This window comes from Sabethes cyaneus, chromosome 3 (genome assembly GCF_943734655.1).
Source record: "Sabethes cyaneus chromosome 3, idSabCyanKW18_F2, whole genome shotgun sequence".
Classification (NCBI taxonomy): Eukaryota; Metazoa; Arthropoda; class Insecta; order Diptera; family Culicidae; genus Sabethes; species Sabethes cyaneus.
In genome coordinates, this window is record NC_071355.1 from 91,960,066 (window position 1) to 91,977,581 (window position 17,516).

The 17,516-nt window shown below is 39.0% G+C and overlaps 1 protein-coding gene across 1 annotated transcript in view; it reads right to left on the reverse strand.

Moving 5' to 3' along the window:
• The window catches only part of LOC128743662 (uncharacterized), a 137,961-nt gene that overhangs the window by 19,982 nt on the left and 100,463 nt on the right, over window positions 1-17,516 (reverse strand). Inside the window, exons 16-19 of the mRNA XM_053840281.1 lie at window positions 12,875-13,291; window positions 12,570-12,812; window positions 11,988-12,288; window positions 5,620-5,687 (exon numbers count right to left, since the gene is read on the reverse strand). Coding sequence (XP_053696256.1) covers window positions 5,620-5,687; window positions 11,988-12,288; window positions 12,570-12,812; window positions 12,875-13,291 — 1,029 coding nt within the window. The remainder of the gene's footprint in view (window positions 1-5,619; window positions 5,688-11,987; window positions 12,289-12,569; window positions 12,813-12,874; window positions 13,292-17,516) is intronic.

A 17,516-nucleotide genomic window follows, 5' to 3' on the forward strand; every position in this document is an offset into this window, starting at 1 on the left:
GTTTTGATTGACGATCGGTACTTCTCAGACATTATCGACGTCAGATCGAATCGAAGCACTAACGCTGACTTCGACCACTACCTAGTGATGGTTAAGATGCGCCTCGGTTAGAGCTCGTGCAGCTAAAGCAGCCAGACGTCGCCGCAAACTACGCGCAGTCACTCGAAGTTGCGCTGCCGGAAGAGGATGAGCCTGTGGCCCGAAATCAGCGGAATGATTGGTTTGACGATTAATGTAGGAGTAAAACAGAAAAAAAGCAGCGAAACCAAACCTTCCGAGAGAAAAACGCGCTACCTGGAAAAGCAGGAATATGCAGAGTTGGAGCGGCAGCATCGTTCTCAGGAAACGTAAAAGTTATACCGAAACTGAACGGATCGCGCGTTTTGTGCCGCGAGTCGAAATGTGTCGGGATAACAATGGCAGTATTCTGACGGACGATCGTGAGGTGACCAATAGGTAGAAGCATCACTTAGACGAGCACCTGAATGGCATCTAGGCGGAGAACCATGGCGGCGGGGAAAGCGATTTCGAAGATGCAACAAACGAAGAAGAGTTGCCAACCCCAACGATAAGGGAAGTTAAGGAGGCCATCATGCAGCTAAAGAACAACAAGAAAAGCTGGGAAAGATGGCATCGGAGCTGAGCTTATTAAAATGGGACCAGAAAAGCTGACCGTTTGTATGTACCGGCTAATTGTTAGAATTTGGGATACGGAACAGCTACCGTATGAGTGGAAAGATGCGGTATCTACCCGATCTCAATGCCGCCTATAGAGTGCTGTCTCAAATCATTTTCCGCCGACTGTCACTAATTGCGAACAGATTTGTGGGAACTTATCAAGCTGGCTTCGTCGAAGGTCGGTCTACAACAAATCAAAGTGAATACAAAGTTCCCGCGCACCATTTGTTCGTTGATTTCAATGCCGCATATGATACCATCGACCGGAAAAAGCTATGGTAAATCATGGACGAGAACAGCTTCACCAGGAAGCTCATCAAATTGATTAAATCTACGATGGATGGTACATAGTGCTGTATTCAGATTTCAGGTGGATTGTCAAGTTTATTCGAATTACACAGAGGGCTTGTCAAGGTTATGGTCTCGCATTACTGTTGTTCAACATAGCGCTACAAGGTGTTGTGAACCGAGCGGATATCAACACGTAGGGCACGATCTTCAACAAAATATAGTCAATCCGTCTGCTTTGCTGGCTTTGTCGGCAGACCAACTGTGGTGATGACTAACCAGTACACAAGACTAAAGCGCGAATACACGAAGTTTTTGAAAGACGAGTGCTGAGAACTGTAATAAAGTATAGGTTAGCCAAATGGTACGTATTGGGAACACTTCTATATCTTACAATGAAATTGTAAAATTTGTTTCGATGTTATTAGATGATATTGAAATCTTTTGACTACGTTGTCATTGGAACATAATTGGCTTACCATTGTTTTCGTTGTTAGCATCGAAAACGTTTTTTCCCTAATTTGTCTATTCACTATGACTGGTTCTTGGATACAGCAATCCCCCCAATAAGAACGCTAATAGGGACCGCGTTAATGGAAACCGTCTTAATGCAGTCTAGATAGCATATGGGAATTGACTTAATTGGTTCCAACATGGAATATCTCGTGATCCTGACCGTATAAAACGTTAGTATCTTCGACAAAGTTGTTCAGTAGATCAAAAGTTTTTCGTTGGGTTGAAGTATTTTCGAATTGTCTAACTATGTGGCGCTAGCGTATATGTACTCGTCTTATGCCGGCTGTATCTTGCGCTGCTGACTATCTAGCGAGTTGTGGTCTCCGGGAAAGTTATTCATATGACAAGACAAGGCCATCTGCAAGAAGGGATGGAAAGAACTACAGGTATACAGCCCTAAAGGTTGTACGAAAGGGTGACGTAGAACTCTATCAGATCATTAGATCAAAGACTAATGTAAACTGCATTTCTAGCATATGTATGTTTATGAGAATCTGTGAGTGCCATTTTTTTCCATGTGTGGACTCATCACTGCGACCAGTATAGCTGATCTATTGTGATATCGCCCGGGTGTTTGCTGTATAACCTGCACTGCATTTCTTTTTGCTATAATCGCTATTGAGTGAGCGATATGCTTAATAAATTTTATGTGTGCTTGTGTGTATTGGGTTTACCCTTCCTTCAAAGCTTGATCTATACTTTACCCACTTATTCCTCGCTGCCAGTACTATCCCATATTATAGCCGTCCCTGGCGAGGACTCATTCGTACCTCTGATCAGTACACTTAACTATAGGAGGGACATTTGCACTGTCAAGTGGCTTCAGAGAGTAAATATAGAATTCAGCACGAAGGCAGGGTAAATGGAGGGGCCTGAAAATAAACCCATGCTAAAGTCACTTGACATCGAATGGCTTGATTCTACTAAGATTCGAACCCACGACCACTCACTTGTCAAAGCAGACTCATTAACCTTGCGGCTACGGAGCCCCCCATGAGTGCCATTGTTTAAGTGAAGGTTTAAAAGAGAAGAGCGAAATATTCAGATTCAATTCTTCTTTGAATGCAATGGTGGCTTTGAATTGAGACATAGAGATGTGCATTATAAAGGTTGAAATAGTAATGAATGACCAGCCCACAGATTATTGTATTAAATATGATTATGCGTAGCTTGACATGTTTGAATAACCTTACTTTAATTCGATTGTGGTCTTTTGTTTCGATGTTATTAGATGGCTACAAATAGCATTAAAGCCAAAGCACGTTCATCGCAAATATGACGTGCCATTCGAATGTCCTTCTCTTTTGACAGGCACGTAAGGCAACAGGCACATAAGTTAGCGGCGTCGATTCATAGTCTTTTGCTCCGAATTCTCCTAGCACAGGGGTGAACCATCACAAAATAAATTCGTGCCTCCAAAAACCGCCACATGCCTAATTTGGTTCCATTTGCTTGATTAGTTTTCGAGTTATGAGGAAATTTGTGTTTCATTTGTATAGGAGCCCCCCCTGTTAAAAGACGGATGGTTCCCAGTACACCATAGAAAAAATTCCTACCTTCTAAAACTCCTACATGTCAAAGTTGGTTCCATTTGCTTAATTAGTCCTCGAGTTATAAGGAAATTTGTATTTCATTTGTATGGGTGCCCCCCCTCTTAGAAGGGGAAGGGGTCTCAGTATACCATACAAAGAATTCTTACCTCCAAAAACCCCCACATGCCACATTTGATTTCTTTTGCTTGATTAGTTTTGGAGTTATGAGGAAATTTGTATTTTATTTGTATGGAAGCCCCCCCCCCCCCTCTCCTAAAGAGGTTATCGGTTTTCGCATGCCACGTTTAAAGCTGAAGTAAAAATGCTTAAAATTCATTTGTTTCGTCGATGCCCAAAACTTAATAAAAAATTCGTAATGCCATAATCATAGAAAATTGTTGTATTTTTATCACATATTTTCTTATATCAATTCAGCTATCTCGTACTGCAGTATATTTTTTGTGTCTTGCAAGTTTGATGCGAGCAATGAAAAATTCTAAAGCGTAGATACAGCCTGCATAAGAAGATTACATACACGCTAGCGCCACGTAGTGAGACAATTCTGTACTTTTTTCCATCCTTTCTTGAAGGTGGCAATCATGTGAATAACTTTTCCGAAGACCGCAACGTTCTATGCGGTATATTATTCGCTGTTGGTATATATTCGCTACCCAATGCCCTTCTGGCTTACAAAAAAAATATATTCGCTATGTTCAGATTGGCAAAAAGAATGCAGTGAATATATTTTTAAATACAGAACCCTTGTTTTGTGCCCAAAAACTGCTTTCGAAATTGGGCTTTCCGACGAAAAGTTAATGACTGCTAGTTTCCCGTTAATGGAATCACTCGAGACTGTCCTTATTGGAAGCGTTCTTAATCGAAACCACTTTATACGAGGGACTGCTGTACCTCCCAATCGTATTTATGACCAATGATGAACTTTTTCGTAGACAGTCTTTTTCATACGCACAGATATTGAATTGTATGCATTATTGTATTCTCGGGTAAAACATTTTGTTGAGAATGAACTTGATAAATAAAGTTTTTATGATACATCTTATCAAATGTATACATAATATCAGAGGAAGCCGTGGATATGACAAATTGCTTACACAAAGCAACTTGAGAATGACTGAAAATAATTCACCCACACTGTTATCTATGAATTACTTTTGATTGTAGCAAATTACTGTATATAAAACGAAATATTTCGATTATGTTTACTGGGGTAATCCTTGTCAATTAGAGAAAAACAATAGATATTATTTATCGAAGCTAGCGATATTAATGTTATTTCGCAGCAAACGATATAATGTAAAAAATGCTATGCGTTCGAGAGATAGTACAATTTACAGCACAATCATAGGAATTCTAGAAAATTGAACCAAACACTAGTCAGCTATAGGTATCCAACAACTATATGTCATGCAGAAATATAAATGAGTGGAGTAAACGTAGAAATTTGTCTTTGTAAATAGAAATACTAATTTTTGAACAGAAGCGCTTGCCAATTCCGGTTTACTATACTAGGACATTTTCATACATTTACAACCAGTGTAGTGTGAATCGGTTAACAGGCTTTTGTAAATAGTTTAAAAGTAATTCGCCACAATCAAATACAACTGTTAAATCGAATGCTGCTAAATACCTAGTGATATCTAAAAACAATGACACCTAATGATAGAGTAGGATCCATGAGAACACGGTTGATCAGTTTTTGAACTGACTTTTCATAATCGCAGTTTTACAAAACTCGACGTGGAAAATACTTAATATTTACCAAAATCTCACTCCGTTTATAAAAAAAACATCAAAGTTTTAGCCATTTAACTTATCTTCAAAATGTAGAACTGTACTACTTGCAACAGAACAACAAAACAATAAAAATAAAATCGTCGAAAGATATAATGGCATTATTGGATGCAGGTTCGTGAAAAGAATGAACGACTTTTAAAAAAGTGGCGATAGCTAAATTGTTGACTAACAAAAGCATATCAAAGAGGAATGCAACTTAAAAACGAAGATGTTTCAAAATAAACTAGTTTTACTGATGAGATACGATTTTTCAACGTTCAAAGTTTATTATTTTTCGATTTAAAATGGATCCTAGCAGGGAACTGATAACGGATTTCACGAATATATATCAATTTCCTAAGTCACCCTATCGAACGAACATTGTGATCATAATTAGTTAACAAAGAGAAGCTTTTTTGAACGACAATTGAACCAACTAGACCAAAACGACAAAAAGTGAATGAAACAAACGTTAAAATGAATATACAAACTATTGCGTTCGAACAGGATCAAATATAACTGAATCTTGACAAACTTGTTGTTTGAAATAGGGAAACTAATGAATACTGATCTATTGGTTGAAAATAGATAACTTGTTTTACTTTTCAAAACAGTGGGCAGGTGGGTGTGTATAAATAAGTTGAACGAATCTTCGAATAAAATAGTGAATTTCAATCAATCGTTTACACGCGAATGTTACATTTCACTGGAATATGTGGTTGTTTAAGGTTTTTTTTTTGTTAAGCAAGTGCGTATCGTTAGTTGAAATTCAGAATTTATGTAATTTGCGATGTTTTTCTTCAGTAGTTACCTGCGTTTGGTGATCGGGGGCAGGGTGGCCCGTGTTGTCTAACAGTGTAGGGGAAGAAGGGCGAGCATCTAGCAACAAACAACATGAAGACTTGACATTTACCACAGCAGAGCAGAACACGAACGCATCGGATAATCGGCAGGCAAATCGAGTGGCGGATCGGTAATTTCGCTTAATGCTTGCGGACATTCGGAAATTGATACAGACGATGGCACGCCAAACTTTTCAGGAAAGACTGACACGCATAAAACATGGCCACATTCACATTTAATATGGTGCTGAGTACATATGACTATTACTTCTGATACAGTAAGTGCTTTTGGGAAGGGTTTGATTGACTTGAAACTCGTAGGTTACATGGCGCCTTACGTATGTACCAACTTCCCTCTACTCGTGCCGTTCGACTTGCCTTCGTACCATTCGTACATTCGTTAGGTTAGATTTTGCAAAAATATATGATGGCTTTAAAATTAAAACTTTACAAAACTAAAAAGAAAAATAACATGAATTTTCCAGAAACTTTTAAAGAAAAACTAATACATATAAGAAGAAGAGATATATAAAGGGTTTCCGAGTGGTGCGGACACACTGAACATTTAAAGCGTTTTCGGCTCAACCATCTTAAAGTAAACGAAAGATTAGGAACGCATTCGAAGCGTTATTATGTCTAATAATAATAATAATGCATTTAATTAGTAACTCATATGTTTTGCAAACTTAAAAAGTTTACCCGATTATTAGATTAGATTAGATAAACCGTAACAACATTGACAGACAAAAATAAAATAGAAAAAAATGATGATGCCACAAAAATGAAAAATGCTTAGTGTTTTGTGATTTTTGGGTGATAATCAATTTCGAAATGCATGAGTTCCAGCAGGAGTGAATTGGTTTGTTATCTACATCCATTGTTACGTATTATACTTATGCTGTGGGAAATGTTCAGTTTCAATTAGTAGGCCAAATAGTTAACAAAGGAGTTTAACAACAAACCGAATCGAGCCATTTGGTTTTTATCCGCAGCTCGATTCGTAAAGCAGGAAATTATAAAATATTTAGGGGTTTCCTTAAATATCGTAACATTTGCTTGCTGCTTCCTTTTCTGCGCGTGATTGTGTTTTCAAATAATTTTTAAAGCATGCCAAAAGTTAAGAAGAGTAAAAGAGTAAATTATGTACAATAAGGGTAGTTTTGGTTATTGCGAGTACTACATAAATCAAGACTGGGTCAATAACAAGCTTCTCATATAATGACGAACATGTACGAGAGGCTATGATGTCGAATTTTAGTTAACATCGAGGAAATAATTTTTGTTCGTTGGAATTTGGCAAAATACCCAATCTTGAAATATATAGCTTTCGGGACGATTTTTAGTTTAGTGTTGAAGGGCATGGTAAAATTACGACAAAGGTCGAGGCACTATAGTGACACGGCAAGGATTGTCGCTATTGAAAAATGTCGCAATAAATAAAATAATTTTTACAAATATAAATTTGGTGGTATGTTGAAGCTAGCTTGAAATAATAATTTTATGGTTACTCAAACAGCTATTATCAAAATTGTCATTTAAAATTCTTTATAATCATTAGTTTTTATTTTTTAGAGTACAAAATTGCTCAACTATGATTGCCTATAGATGCTCTTATTTTCCCGAATTTCCCGACCTCTAGGAGATCCGGGGAGAAATCGAGCGACTAAAGTTGGAAAGGACTGTTTGAAAGGACCTACTCCCGGCAAAACTATAAAGGGTGTCCCACATCGCTGTAGAAAATTACCCATTAGGTATTTTCTCTTGAAAATTTGTGTAGAAGTAGTTTAGAGTATATTTTTACACTGTATTTTTATCGCAGTTTTTCGAAAATTTGAAAAAATGGCGTAACTCGAAAAGCAACATTGCGAATTGATTTTGCGCAAGCACATGGAAAATCCTCAACTCTCTCATCGGGACATCGGAAAACAACTCGGAATCGTGCAGTCAATGGTGAGTCGTGGACGTTCTATTATTAGTGATCAGAATCACAAGCGTATCATGAAAACGTTCAAGCGGAATCCGAATGCTTTGGTCAGGGATGTGGCCAAAACGTCGAGTCTGTCCAAGTCTACGATCTTCTGACCAGTTCTAGCTTTGTGTTACTATTCAAGGCATGTCCTGGAGTGGTATAAAGCCAACGGGGTCACTTTAGACCCTTAGTGGCTAACAACCTCTTATTCAGCAACTCTAAATGGATCCCCTCGTGTTGCCAGTTCAGCAACTTTGCTGACGATCGGGTAACCAGTGGAAGCCAAGGTTGTATGTTGTCAGCGAAGAAGGGCTCTCTTGCTCTAGCGAGCCAGAGGGTTGGTGCCGTAAGCCTGGCAAGCCGTTATCATGAAAAATTAATAACAATGAACGATGAACACAGCAATTCGGACTGGAACAATGGAACTAGACCCATGCGACGAAAATAGACTACGGATTAGAAACTCGGGACGTGGAACGGCCGATCTCTCAACTTCTAAGGATGCAGTGCTCGGGTGCTCTCTGATGTATTGAAGAGCCGCAAGTTCGACGTTGTAGCACTGCAGGAGGTGTGCTAGAAGGCCTCGACTGTACGTACGTTCAGAGATGGACATACCATCTATCAGAACTGTAGCAACACACATGAGTTGGGTACAGACCAATAAATCCTCGAATATGCAGGTTCAGAGCCAAGGGTCGGATCGTCAACATAAGCATCATCAACGTGCACTGCCCTCTACGCACAGTTGGAGCGTAAATACGACTGCTGCCCTAAACATGATATCAAGATCGTCTCGAGGATTTCATTGCTTAGGTCTGCCACAAGGAGGAATACAAACCGGTGATTTGGAGGGTTTAGCGTACACCCGTTGACCAACGAATTGGACCTAAGACTTATCGACTTGCCTCCTCCGAGAATATGGCCGCAATTAGTACCTTGTTCCAGCATAGATGCAAAAGTATTTGCTTCGGTTAAATCTCACGCGGGTGAAACAACCAGACGTTGCTAAAGACTACGCGCATTCACTCGAAGTTGCGCTGCCGGAAGAAGACAAGCTGGACGAAGCCCTTCTCGAGTACTGTTGGAACACTATCAAAATAGCCATTAGCAGTGTAGCGGAGAGCTCCATCGGGCATGTGGCCCGGAATCAGCGGAACGATTGGTTTGACGATGAATGAAGAGGGTAACGGGTGAGAAGAACGCAGTGCAACATGTCAGAACGTGGAAAGATACAGAAACAAGAAGAAGCAGCCAACCCGGATCTTTCGAAAGAAAAAGCGCTTCTTGGAGGAGCAGTGGTATGCGGAATTGGAGTAGCTGCATCGTTCTCAGGAAACTCGGAAGTTCTACCAGAAACTGAACGGATTCCCATGCACCATTTGTTCGTTGGCTTCAACGTTGCATATGATACCATCGACCGAAGAAAAGAACTCCGGCAAATCATAGACGAAGACGGCTTCCCCTGCTAGTTTAGCTAACTGATTCAAACTTCGATGGACGGCACACAGTGCTGTATTAGGATTTCGGGTGGCTTGTCGAGTTCATTTGAATCATACAGAGGGATTCGTGAAGGTGATGGTTTTTTATGTCTGCTGTTCAACATAACACTACAAGGTGTTATAAACCGAACGGATGGTCAACATTAAGGGTTAATCTATCTAGTCAATTCATGTACTTTGCCGATGACATGGATGTTACCGGCAGAATATCTGTGGCGGTGGTTGAACAGTACACCAATCTAAATACTTAGACGTAACAAAGTACAAGCGAGCCACTGCTTGAGCCTAATCTACAGGGTACAAAGTGTACCCTGTATGAGACGTTCATTTGACCAGTTGTTCTTTAGGACCATGAAACGTGGTTAAAGCTCGCGAATGCTCGGAGTTTTCAAAAGACGATTGCTAAGAACGATCTTTGGTGGCATACAGGAGAACGGAGTACAGAGGCGGAGAAACCATGAGCTCGAACAGCTCTATAACTAAGTATTCAAAAAGTGGCGAAAACTGAACGGATACGATGGGCAGGCTATGCTGCTAGAATGCAGGACACCTATGCTGCAAAGATGGTATTGGTTTTAAATCCGGTAGGAACAAGACGACATGCCATGGTTAGACCAGGTTAGACCAGGCGGAGCGAAATCTGGTGGAGAATACACGGAACTAGAGACCGGTAGTCCACAACCAACTGCATTCAAGAAATTTTGTTCATCACGCTATGTCAATTAAAGCAAGTCAATTAAAGAAAGATGCCAAAATTTGAGGCGCTGCAGGTGATGTACTAGAAGAAATTCACAGTGCGTACGTATAGAGACGGTTATGTTTCTTACCAGATTAGTACACCCGAGCTGGGTACAATTACTATCATATAAGACGACTCATCGTGTGACTCGTGTGAACCGTTATCTAGGACCTTAAAGGTCAGGTTGGTCCTTCTATGATATTAAAGCGATTACTGGAAAGTTTAGCATATACCGGCAAATCAACATTAAGTACTATCGTCCGCCATGGTGAGGTAACGCGACCAGGTGAGGGATAGCTAACAAAATTCATTCTAGGAGACCGCTGAAATAGCGATAAAGCAGCCATCGACTTAGGAAACGCGTAAATTCTATAAGAAGAAACTCAACGTATCCTGCAAAGACTTTGTGCCGCGGTCCGAAACGTGTCATGAAAAAGACGGAGGAATCTTGACGGACGAACATGAGGTCATCGTATGGCAGAAAAAGCACTAGAATAAACATCTGAATCGCACAAAGTCGGAATACCAAAACAACAGGAGAAAAGTCTACACCAGTACGGTGAATGATTAAAATACTACGGTTGCCACAATAGATGAAGTTATTCAGAGGAGTGAAGATGTGATTTGCCCAATGTACGAAAAAGCAACAAGTAGGGATGTGAGAACTGCCGAGTTATCACCATTTACAATGGCTTTCTCAGATCGACTTGAGGAAGACATCAAGTAGATTTTGTGAATGGACGATGGACGGTGGACCGAATCTTTTTATTGTGACAGATATTGTGAAAGTGGTATTGAAGCCAACATTCATTGATTTCAATGCCGTTTATGATACTATCGAGTACGAAAAGATTTGAAAAATATTCAACATGCTGCGCATGATCTTCCATAAATTCAGTCAATTCAGCTGCTGCGGGCACGATGCGGGTATTGGCGGAAAGATGTTCCGGGTGGTTGGTAAGCGGTAAACTAGACAGAAATGTAAAGTAGTGAATGTTGGATTGACGGTGAATACACCAAAGACCAAGAATCTATCTATCGGCAATCGGAGTTGGAGCAATTTTGTTTCTTTCTTCAAATCTGTAGTTATTTTGATAGTAAAGATATAATAAAACCAAAAGCAAATAAATTTTTCCATCAAAGTGCTAAAATACGCCAATTAAAAAAAAACTTTCTGGTCTCACTGTATAGAAACCAATTGTAGTTTGGGGAATTTTTTTCTTGATTATTTCGTTATGAGAAATGTAGTATGTTCACTGCGATCAACTTTAGTGAATGTACCTCAATCGCATGATAAACGTGTGCGTGCCTGGGGTTTAGTGCTGGGGAAAGATTTTAAATAGAGAAGCAAGCAGAAAGCCTAATTTCACAAGAATCTGATTCGCTGTCTTGTAAGGCCTATCGTTCGCACACTGCCGATAGTATAATTAAATAACGATGGTGAGTAGTGTGGTGGAATTTGGTTGCCGAATGGTACAATATTTTGTTAGTGTATTGTAATCTGTTCTGAATAATAATGTAAACATGGGACATGAGCAGGAAAATAGTGGTAATTGTTGCCAATTAAGAAAGAGAATACAACGATTAATTTTGGGTAAATTATTCAACAAGCCAATCTGTGCTTTAACAATTAGTAGAAGTTTAGGCACAATTTTTTTAACTAAAATGGTTTTCAATATAAGCCAACAGGTATTTTGAGCCATCTGCAGATATAGCTTATCTAGTATTTGTAACGTTAATACAAAATATTAAAATGGTCAGTTCTTTGTTTTGGTTTCTTCTGGAAGAAACCGTAAATTGTTGCTAGGCCGTGCAATTAATGTATCTCTCATTGAATATTGCACTTGCGAAAACCGATTAGGCAAATCAGGTTAATAGTACAAAAACAAACAATATCTGCAGACCAGTCCTTAGGATTTTTTCTGGTAGTTTTTGTATTAGTTACAGACAAAATTAACATAATGAGTGAATTGTTAACGATTGAAAACAAAAAACAACAAAAAAATAAATTCAAGATAAGAGAAGTAAGAATTAAATGAGAATCCAACTTTCGAATAAGTGGTAAAAGTGTTGTGAAGTAGAAAAACAAAACAAAATATAAATCAAGACTGAAAGAGGCAAACAACGTACCTCTCCGCTGCGGGCCCCGCTGACTCAAACCACCCATGCCGCCCATGTTGTCCCTTGGTGGAGGAGGTGGCCCTCGTGCCCCGGGTCCGGCGCCTCGACCCCGGTTGGCTGCACTGTTCAGTGATCGCTGGGCGAGACTGTTTGCAGTGGGCCCTTGGTTATTGTACTGATCCGGTGCCTCAGTAAGGAAGTTAGATGGCACCAAGCCTCGTACGCCGTCGAGCTCGCCCATATAGAAACCATCCTCGTCCATGTCGCCATACACCAGTATGACCGCGCCGGTTTGGAAACTTAATTCCACCTGCAGTGAGGGTTAAAAGAAATCGGGGTAGAGCCACATAAGTTAATAACGTATTCCACTACTTTGCAAAAGTGTCCGTTTTTTCTGCGAGGTTTTTCTTCCTCTCGCTACACATTGAATCTAGAATTGTGCATTATTCTATGGGTCTATAAATAATAGGTAACATGCAACATGCAGGATGTGTGGTATTGAATTATAGTCACAAGAAGTGGTCACGATTATGACCTGTATCACGGTTTAAAAGCACATCCAATCTCTATCCAAATATACTAGGAGCTCACCTCGGCATCCACATTGGGACTTAGTTCTTGCGGGTCGTAATCATACAGCGCAATCATACGTTTTACCGGCATGTTGGCATATATGTCACCCCATCGATCCCTGCTAATACCCCGCACAGAAGGACCGACGCCGCCCCCGTGAGCACCATCTTCTATTTCTTGGACGTGATTTTCCGGAACAAAACCTTGTCGACCTCGAAGCTCTCCCCAATAGAAACCGTCCGGATCTTTATCTCCGTACACCTAGAAATAGAGTTTAAAAAAGTTACTCATCCGTGGGAAATGTCGAAGAACCGCATTCTTACTTTGATAGTATCACCTTCATTGAACGCTAACTCTTCTTCGCACGCGTCCGGATTTGGACTCATGGTTGCTGGATCGTAGTCGTAGACTGCCATGTAGTAACGTGGCTTTTTAGATGCTCCTATCAAGTGCGGTGGAAAGGGCATTGTTTGAGGTGTCATTTGTTGACCAGGCACTGGGCCACCCATTCGTTGCTGTTGCGCTTGAGGTGGCACCGGTTGGTTGGGATTCGTCGGTCGCGGTTGGTTTAAGTTGCGGCCCATTTGGGATTGCTGCTGTTGCTGTTGTTGTTGTTGCTGCGGCATCTGCTGTTGCGGCTGCTGCGTTTTATTGGGATTACCGTAGTAAGGTTGATTTGGTCCTTGAGGATTTGTTTGTCGTCCAGGCTGGTTGATGTTCATGTTTTGATTCCGGTAGCCCTGCGGTGTATATCCGGATGCATGAAATAGAGAAGCCGAAACAAAGCAAATTGTGTTAACTTCCGGACTTTTATTTGACATCATATTACAACTGGTTTTGCGCATAGATGTGGCACAATCAAGAGTATATCGAGCGTCATGGTACAAGCACACTTATATTATTTTAATTTTTGGTTGTGCATACTCAGAGATAAGTTGCAATTAGAAGGGCGAAAGGTCTACGAAAGTATTTACAATCAGCTGGACGAGAAATTTGCATCTCTACAGTGAGTAGGTACAATTCAGTGACTTCATTATGTACATTTTGTGACACTCAGTGGTACATTTCCGGTGAGCTTAATTTAATTGTGGTGGATACTGGCGTTGCATGGAAAACGTCATCATTGTTATGAAGTTTTCATTGCAAATACTACTTTATCTACATTCAAACATTTACCAACTCAATAGGTTTACTGTATACTAAATTAAAAATACTGCTTAATCCATTAATACTTCTGAAAAAGTAAAACTGAGTAGTTTTACTTTATTCAACGCTCATACAATATGGTTAAAAAATTATAAAAATATTTATATATTAAAACCACAACGTGGTAGAGTTTTCTTTTAATATTTTTTTATATCAACTCATTTTTCACAACTGAATGCAGTCTACCGTGCAACGCTGTCAAACCAAACGGTTTTTAAATGTATACAACTTTTTCAAGAACTTGTCACTGCTTAGTATGTATTCCGACGGCGACATCGCAACAGTTAAAAATCGTCATCATCATTAGTACGATAAGCTTTTTAGCATTAATGCTTGGTGTTTGCATGCACACTCTTCCAATCTTCGCTACTACTAAATTACAGGCGAACGAAAGCAACAGAAATCATCATAATCATCGCAGCAGCGGCTTGAATGGGTACCAACACTACCCACTCCGAAGCTTTAGCATCTTCACGACACTGACTGGCAGCAAGTGGAACAACACTTGAGCTAATGTTGAATCATGCATAGCCGACTTTCGAACTAAGAAGCCATCACAAACGATTTGATTTGTTTCAATAGAAATAAAAAAACTATTCACTCTATTTTCGCCATTTACCGAACAGAATTTACCGAGTTTAGAAAATAAAATGGGTCGGACACTTGCCGTACAGAAACGCTAAAACACGACACTAAAACCACGAAGAGTACAAATGACAAGTGTATCGTACTTACACTCAATAAGTGAGCGAGCTTTTTCTGTTTGTGGAGTCAAAGCGGCGAGATGGTCGTCGCAATCATGCGAGTAAAGTCAATTTTTATTTACTAACTATATTCACGAATAACTTTGCATATGCTTTGCGGTACTGAAAGCAATAGGTACTAGCAAATAAAACTTTTTTGTGCGCTGGAATTTCGATAGAAATTATTTTACAGCTGTATTAATTACACTCCATCTAGGTAATGACAATTCTAAGGAATTGACGACGAAGTTCGTCTCGCTATACGATTTAATCATAGAACTGTCGATAATAGTACTAAAAGAAAAGCTAAGTCTTGGGGCGATTATTGAACAAATTATCAAGTAGCAATATGTCGATGACGACATCTTTGATAGTTACAACTTCCAGAACTGGCTTTCTACCTTGCAATGGCCAGAAATGCAACACCTGAATACGTTAGGACAAAAAAACTGTCTGTCTCCCAGAGAGCAAAGTTTGGCAAGCAAATCGCACTTGCAATAGGAAAATTCAATTGTTCATTAGTATTAGCATTAGCCACAATCAACAGGGAAATGTACCAAAAGGAATGCCTTCCAAAGTGATTGCCGTCTTTCATGAAAAGCCATTAGATAATCCTTTGCTTTAGCACGACTTGGCATCGTGTCACTATGCTAAAATAATGGTGGAGTGGTACGAAGCCAATAAAATCACTATCGAGCCGCAATTCGCTAATCCTCCTAAATCCAGAGTTGCGTCTAATCGAAGGATACTGACTAAGCTGGGTCAGAGCTATCAACAAGATCACTGAGTAAACTGCACCACATTTTATGACTGGAGTTCGTGTTCGCTAGTGTGAGTGCTTTAACAATTCAAGCTCTGTTGAGTGATAAGGCATAAGAATAACGCAAAAAACTGAAATTTAAAAAATCTACAAATTATTGCGGAGATACCTCCTATTTAGACTCCTACGCGAAATTTTTTAGTGTGGTTATTTTCTGACTGTCCCACACATGTTTGCAATTTAGCAATTTGAACCATCAGTTTCTCATTATTGCCTCCCCATTGCACGCTTCCTTGATTGACAAGCATATTTTCAATGTAATTGGTAAGTACAAGATTATTATTAATAAAATATGAATTTGCGTAGGACTCGTAAAATTGCTGCAAGGCATAATAACCTGCGTCTTTTTGTTTATAAGTGCGACAAATTACTAACCATTTTATTACAATCTATTCACTGACGGTCTTACCCACACTAGCAATTGTCCATGTCTTCCCATTAACATACATTTTTTAAAAGCATTCGCAATATTTTAAGTCCAATAAAATAATCTATTTTATTTCAATGCATACGACACTTGAAAACGAACTAAATCGAAATACTTGATGTTATGGGTTATGTTTTACCATAAATAAAGCTTAATTACGAAGATATAAAAATTTCATTCGCACTTCCAAATTTTAGTTTTTTAGTACGTTGTCACAATCTGAGAGTTCTAAATGATTGAGCAAGGTTCAGACATCATGAAATACCATAAGTGTTGGATGCCCATCAAAACATTTATGAATTTTAATACATATTTAACTGGTAAAATCAATCACCTGTCCATCTTATCCACCCTGTTCGTCTTACCCGTCTTACCCACAGTTCCCCTAAGCATTTGTGCAAATGAAATGAATATTGAATAACATTCATACTGGTGAAATATATAGGTAAGTACCAATGCACAGTGAGCCAAATCGGTCGAAAATCGGAACTTTCTATTGCCGCTGTTTTTAAAGGATAAAAAGGGAATATGAACAATTTATTTTCACTACAATATCATTTAGGTCTGATTTGTCTCATTTAATCATGAGTTTTGTATTATAATACGAAAAATGCCAACTTGATACTTCTCCTAGAGAATTTCAAGAAAGCATGTCAGTTCGGGTTGAAAAAATTAGTAAATCGAACGATGCTCAAATTTTTCCCTGAAGTGTCATGTAACGGAAGGTTTAGGCTTGTTTTGTCTTACAAATATTGTAAAATTCTAGAAAAAAAGGGTCAATTTTAAAAATGTTGTTTGGAAAACTTTAAGCTCCAGTCGTATACATATTTGTTGAAAAACTTATTGAAATACCTTTCAATTGGAACAAAATCATTAAACTCGGTTCAGTGGTTTGAATATTATGAAGTTTTGAAGAAATAATGGTCAGAAAGCACGACGATTTTTATAGCCCCCTTATTCTGAAGAGGGTGCCCTAAGTGCAAAATAAAATATATATGGGTATAAAATTTCTCGAAAAGGAACAAACATACTAAATTTGAATAAAATTAGAGCACTTTTAGAGTTGGCAATTTTTCCTGAGATTCCAATACAATAAGTAGTAAATTAAACAATGCCATTTAAATTTAATTAAAATTAAACACTTCAGTGAGAAATTTGATCGTCGTTCGATCTATTAAACTACTTTACCTGAAGTATAAACAGACCTTCTTGAAAATCTCTAGTGAAAGTATCGAATTGGCATGTTGGCTATGTACAAAAGTCTTGAGTAAAATGGGACATAGCAGACACCTAGATGAGAATGCAATTTTTCAGATTTCTGTTTTCTAGCAGTTTTCTACTTTATTTGCCATGGAATTTTAAGTAAGACAGGGTTGGTAAATGATTCTCCTAAAACAGTTCAGAACTAGGGGTTAATGGTGCAAAACGGGTAATTTCTTGTTATTTCCGCTCGTTGAGACGATCATCAATCGATTTCTCATGGTTTTTTGCATATGACTTTTCTATTAAGGGTTATCCATTGAAAACATTGACAACAAAAACTTTCGTTTTTGTAGGGTGTATTAAGCGGACTATGGAAGGACCGATACGCCTTTATATAGGCAATCCATGTGCAGGATCGTAGCACTGACCCCGCACTGTCCTGTATTCTAACAGCTGGTTGCAAAATCTGTCGTATAAAAAAACAAAAGGTCAAATTTCGATAATGGAATTAGCACCCAGGCTTTGTTTTCTATGTGCATCGCCATGCGTTCATTAAAGGGCCAAAC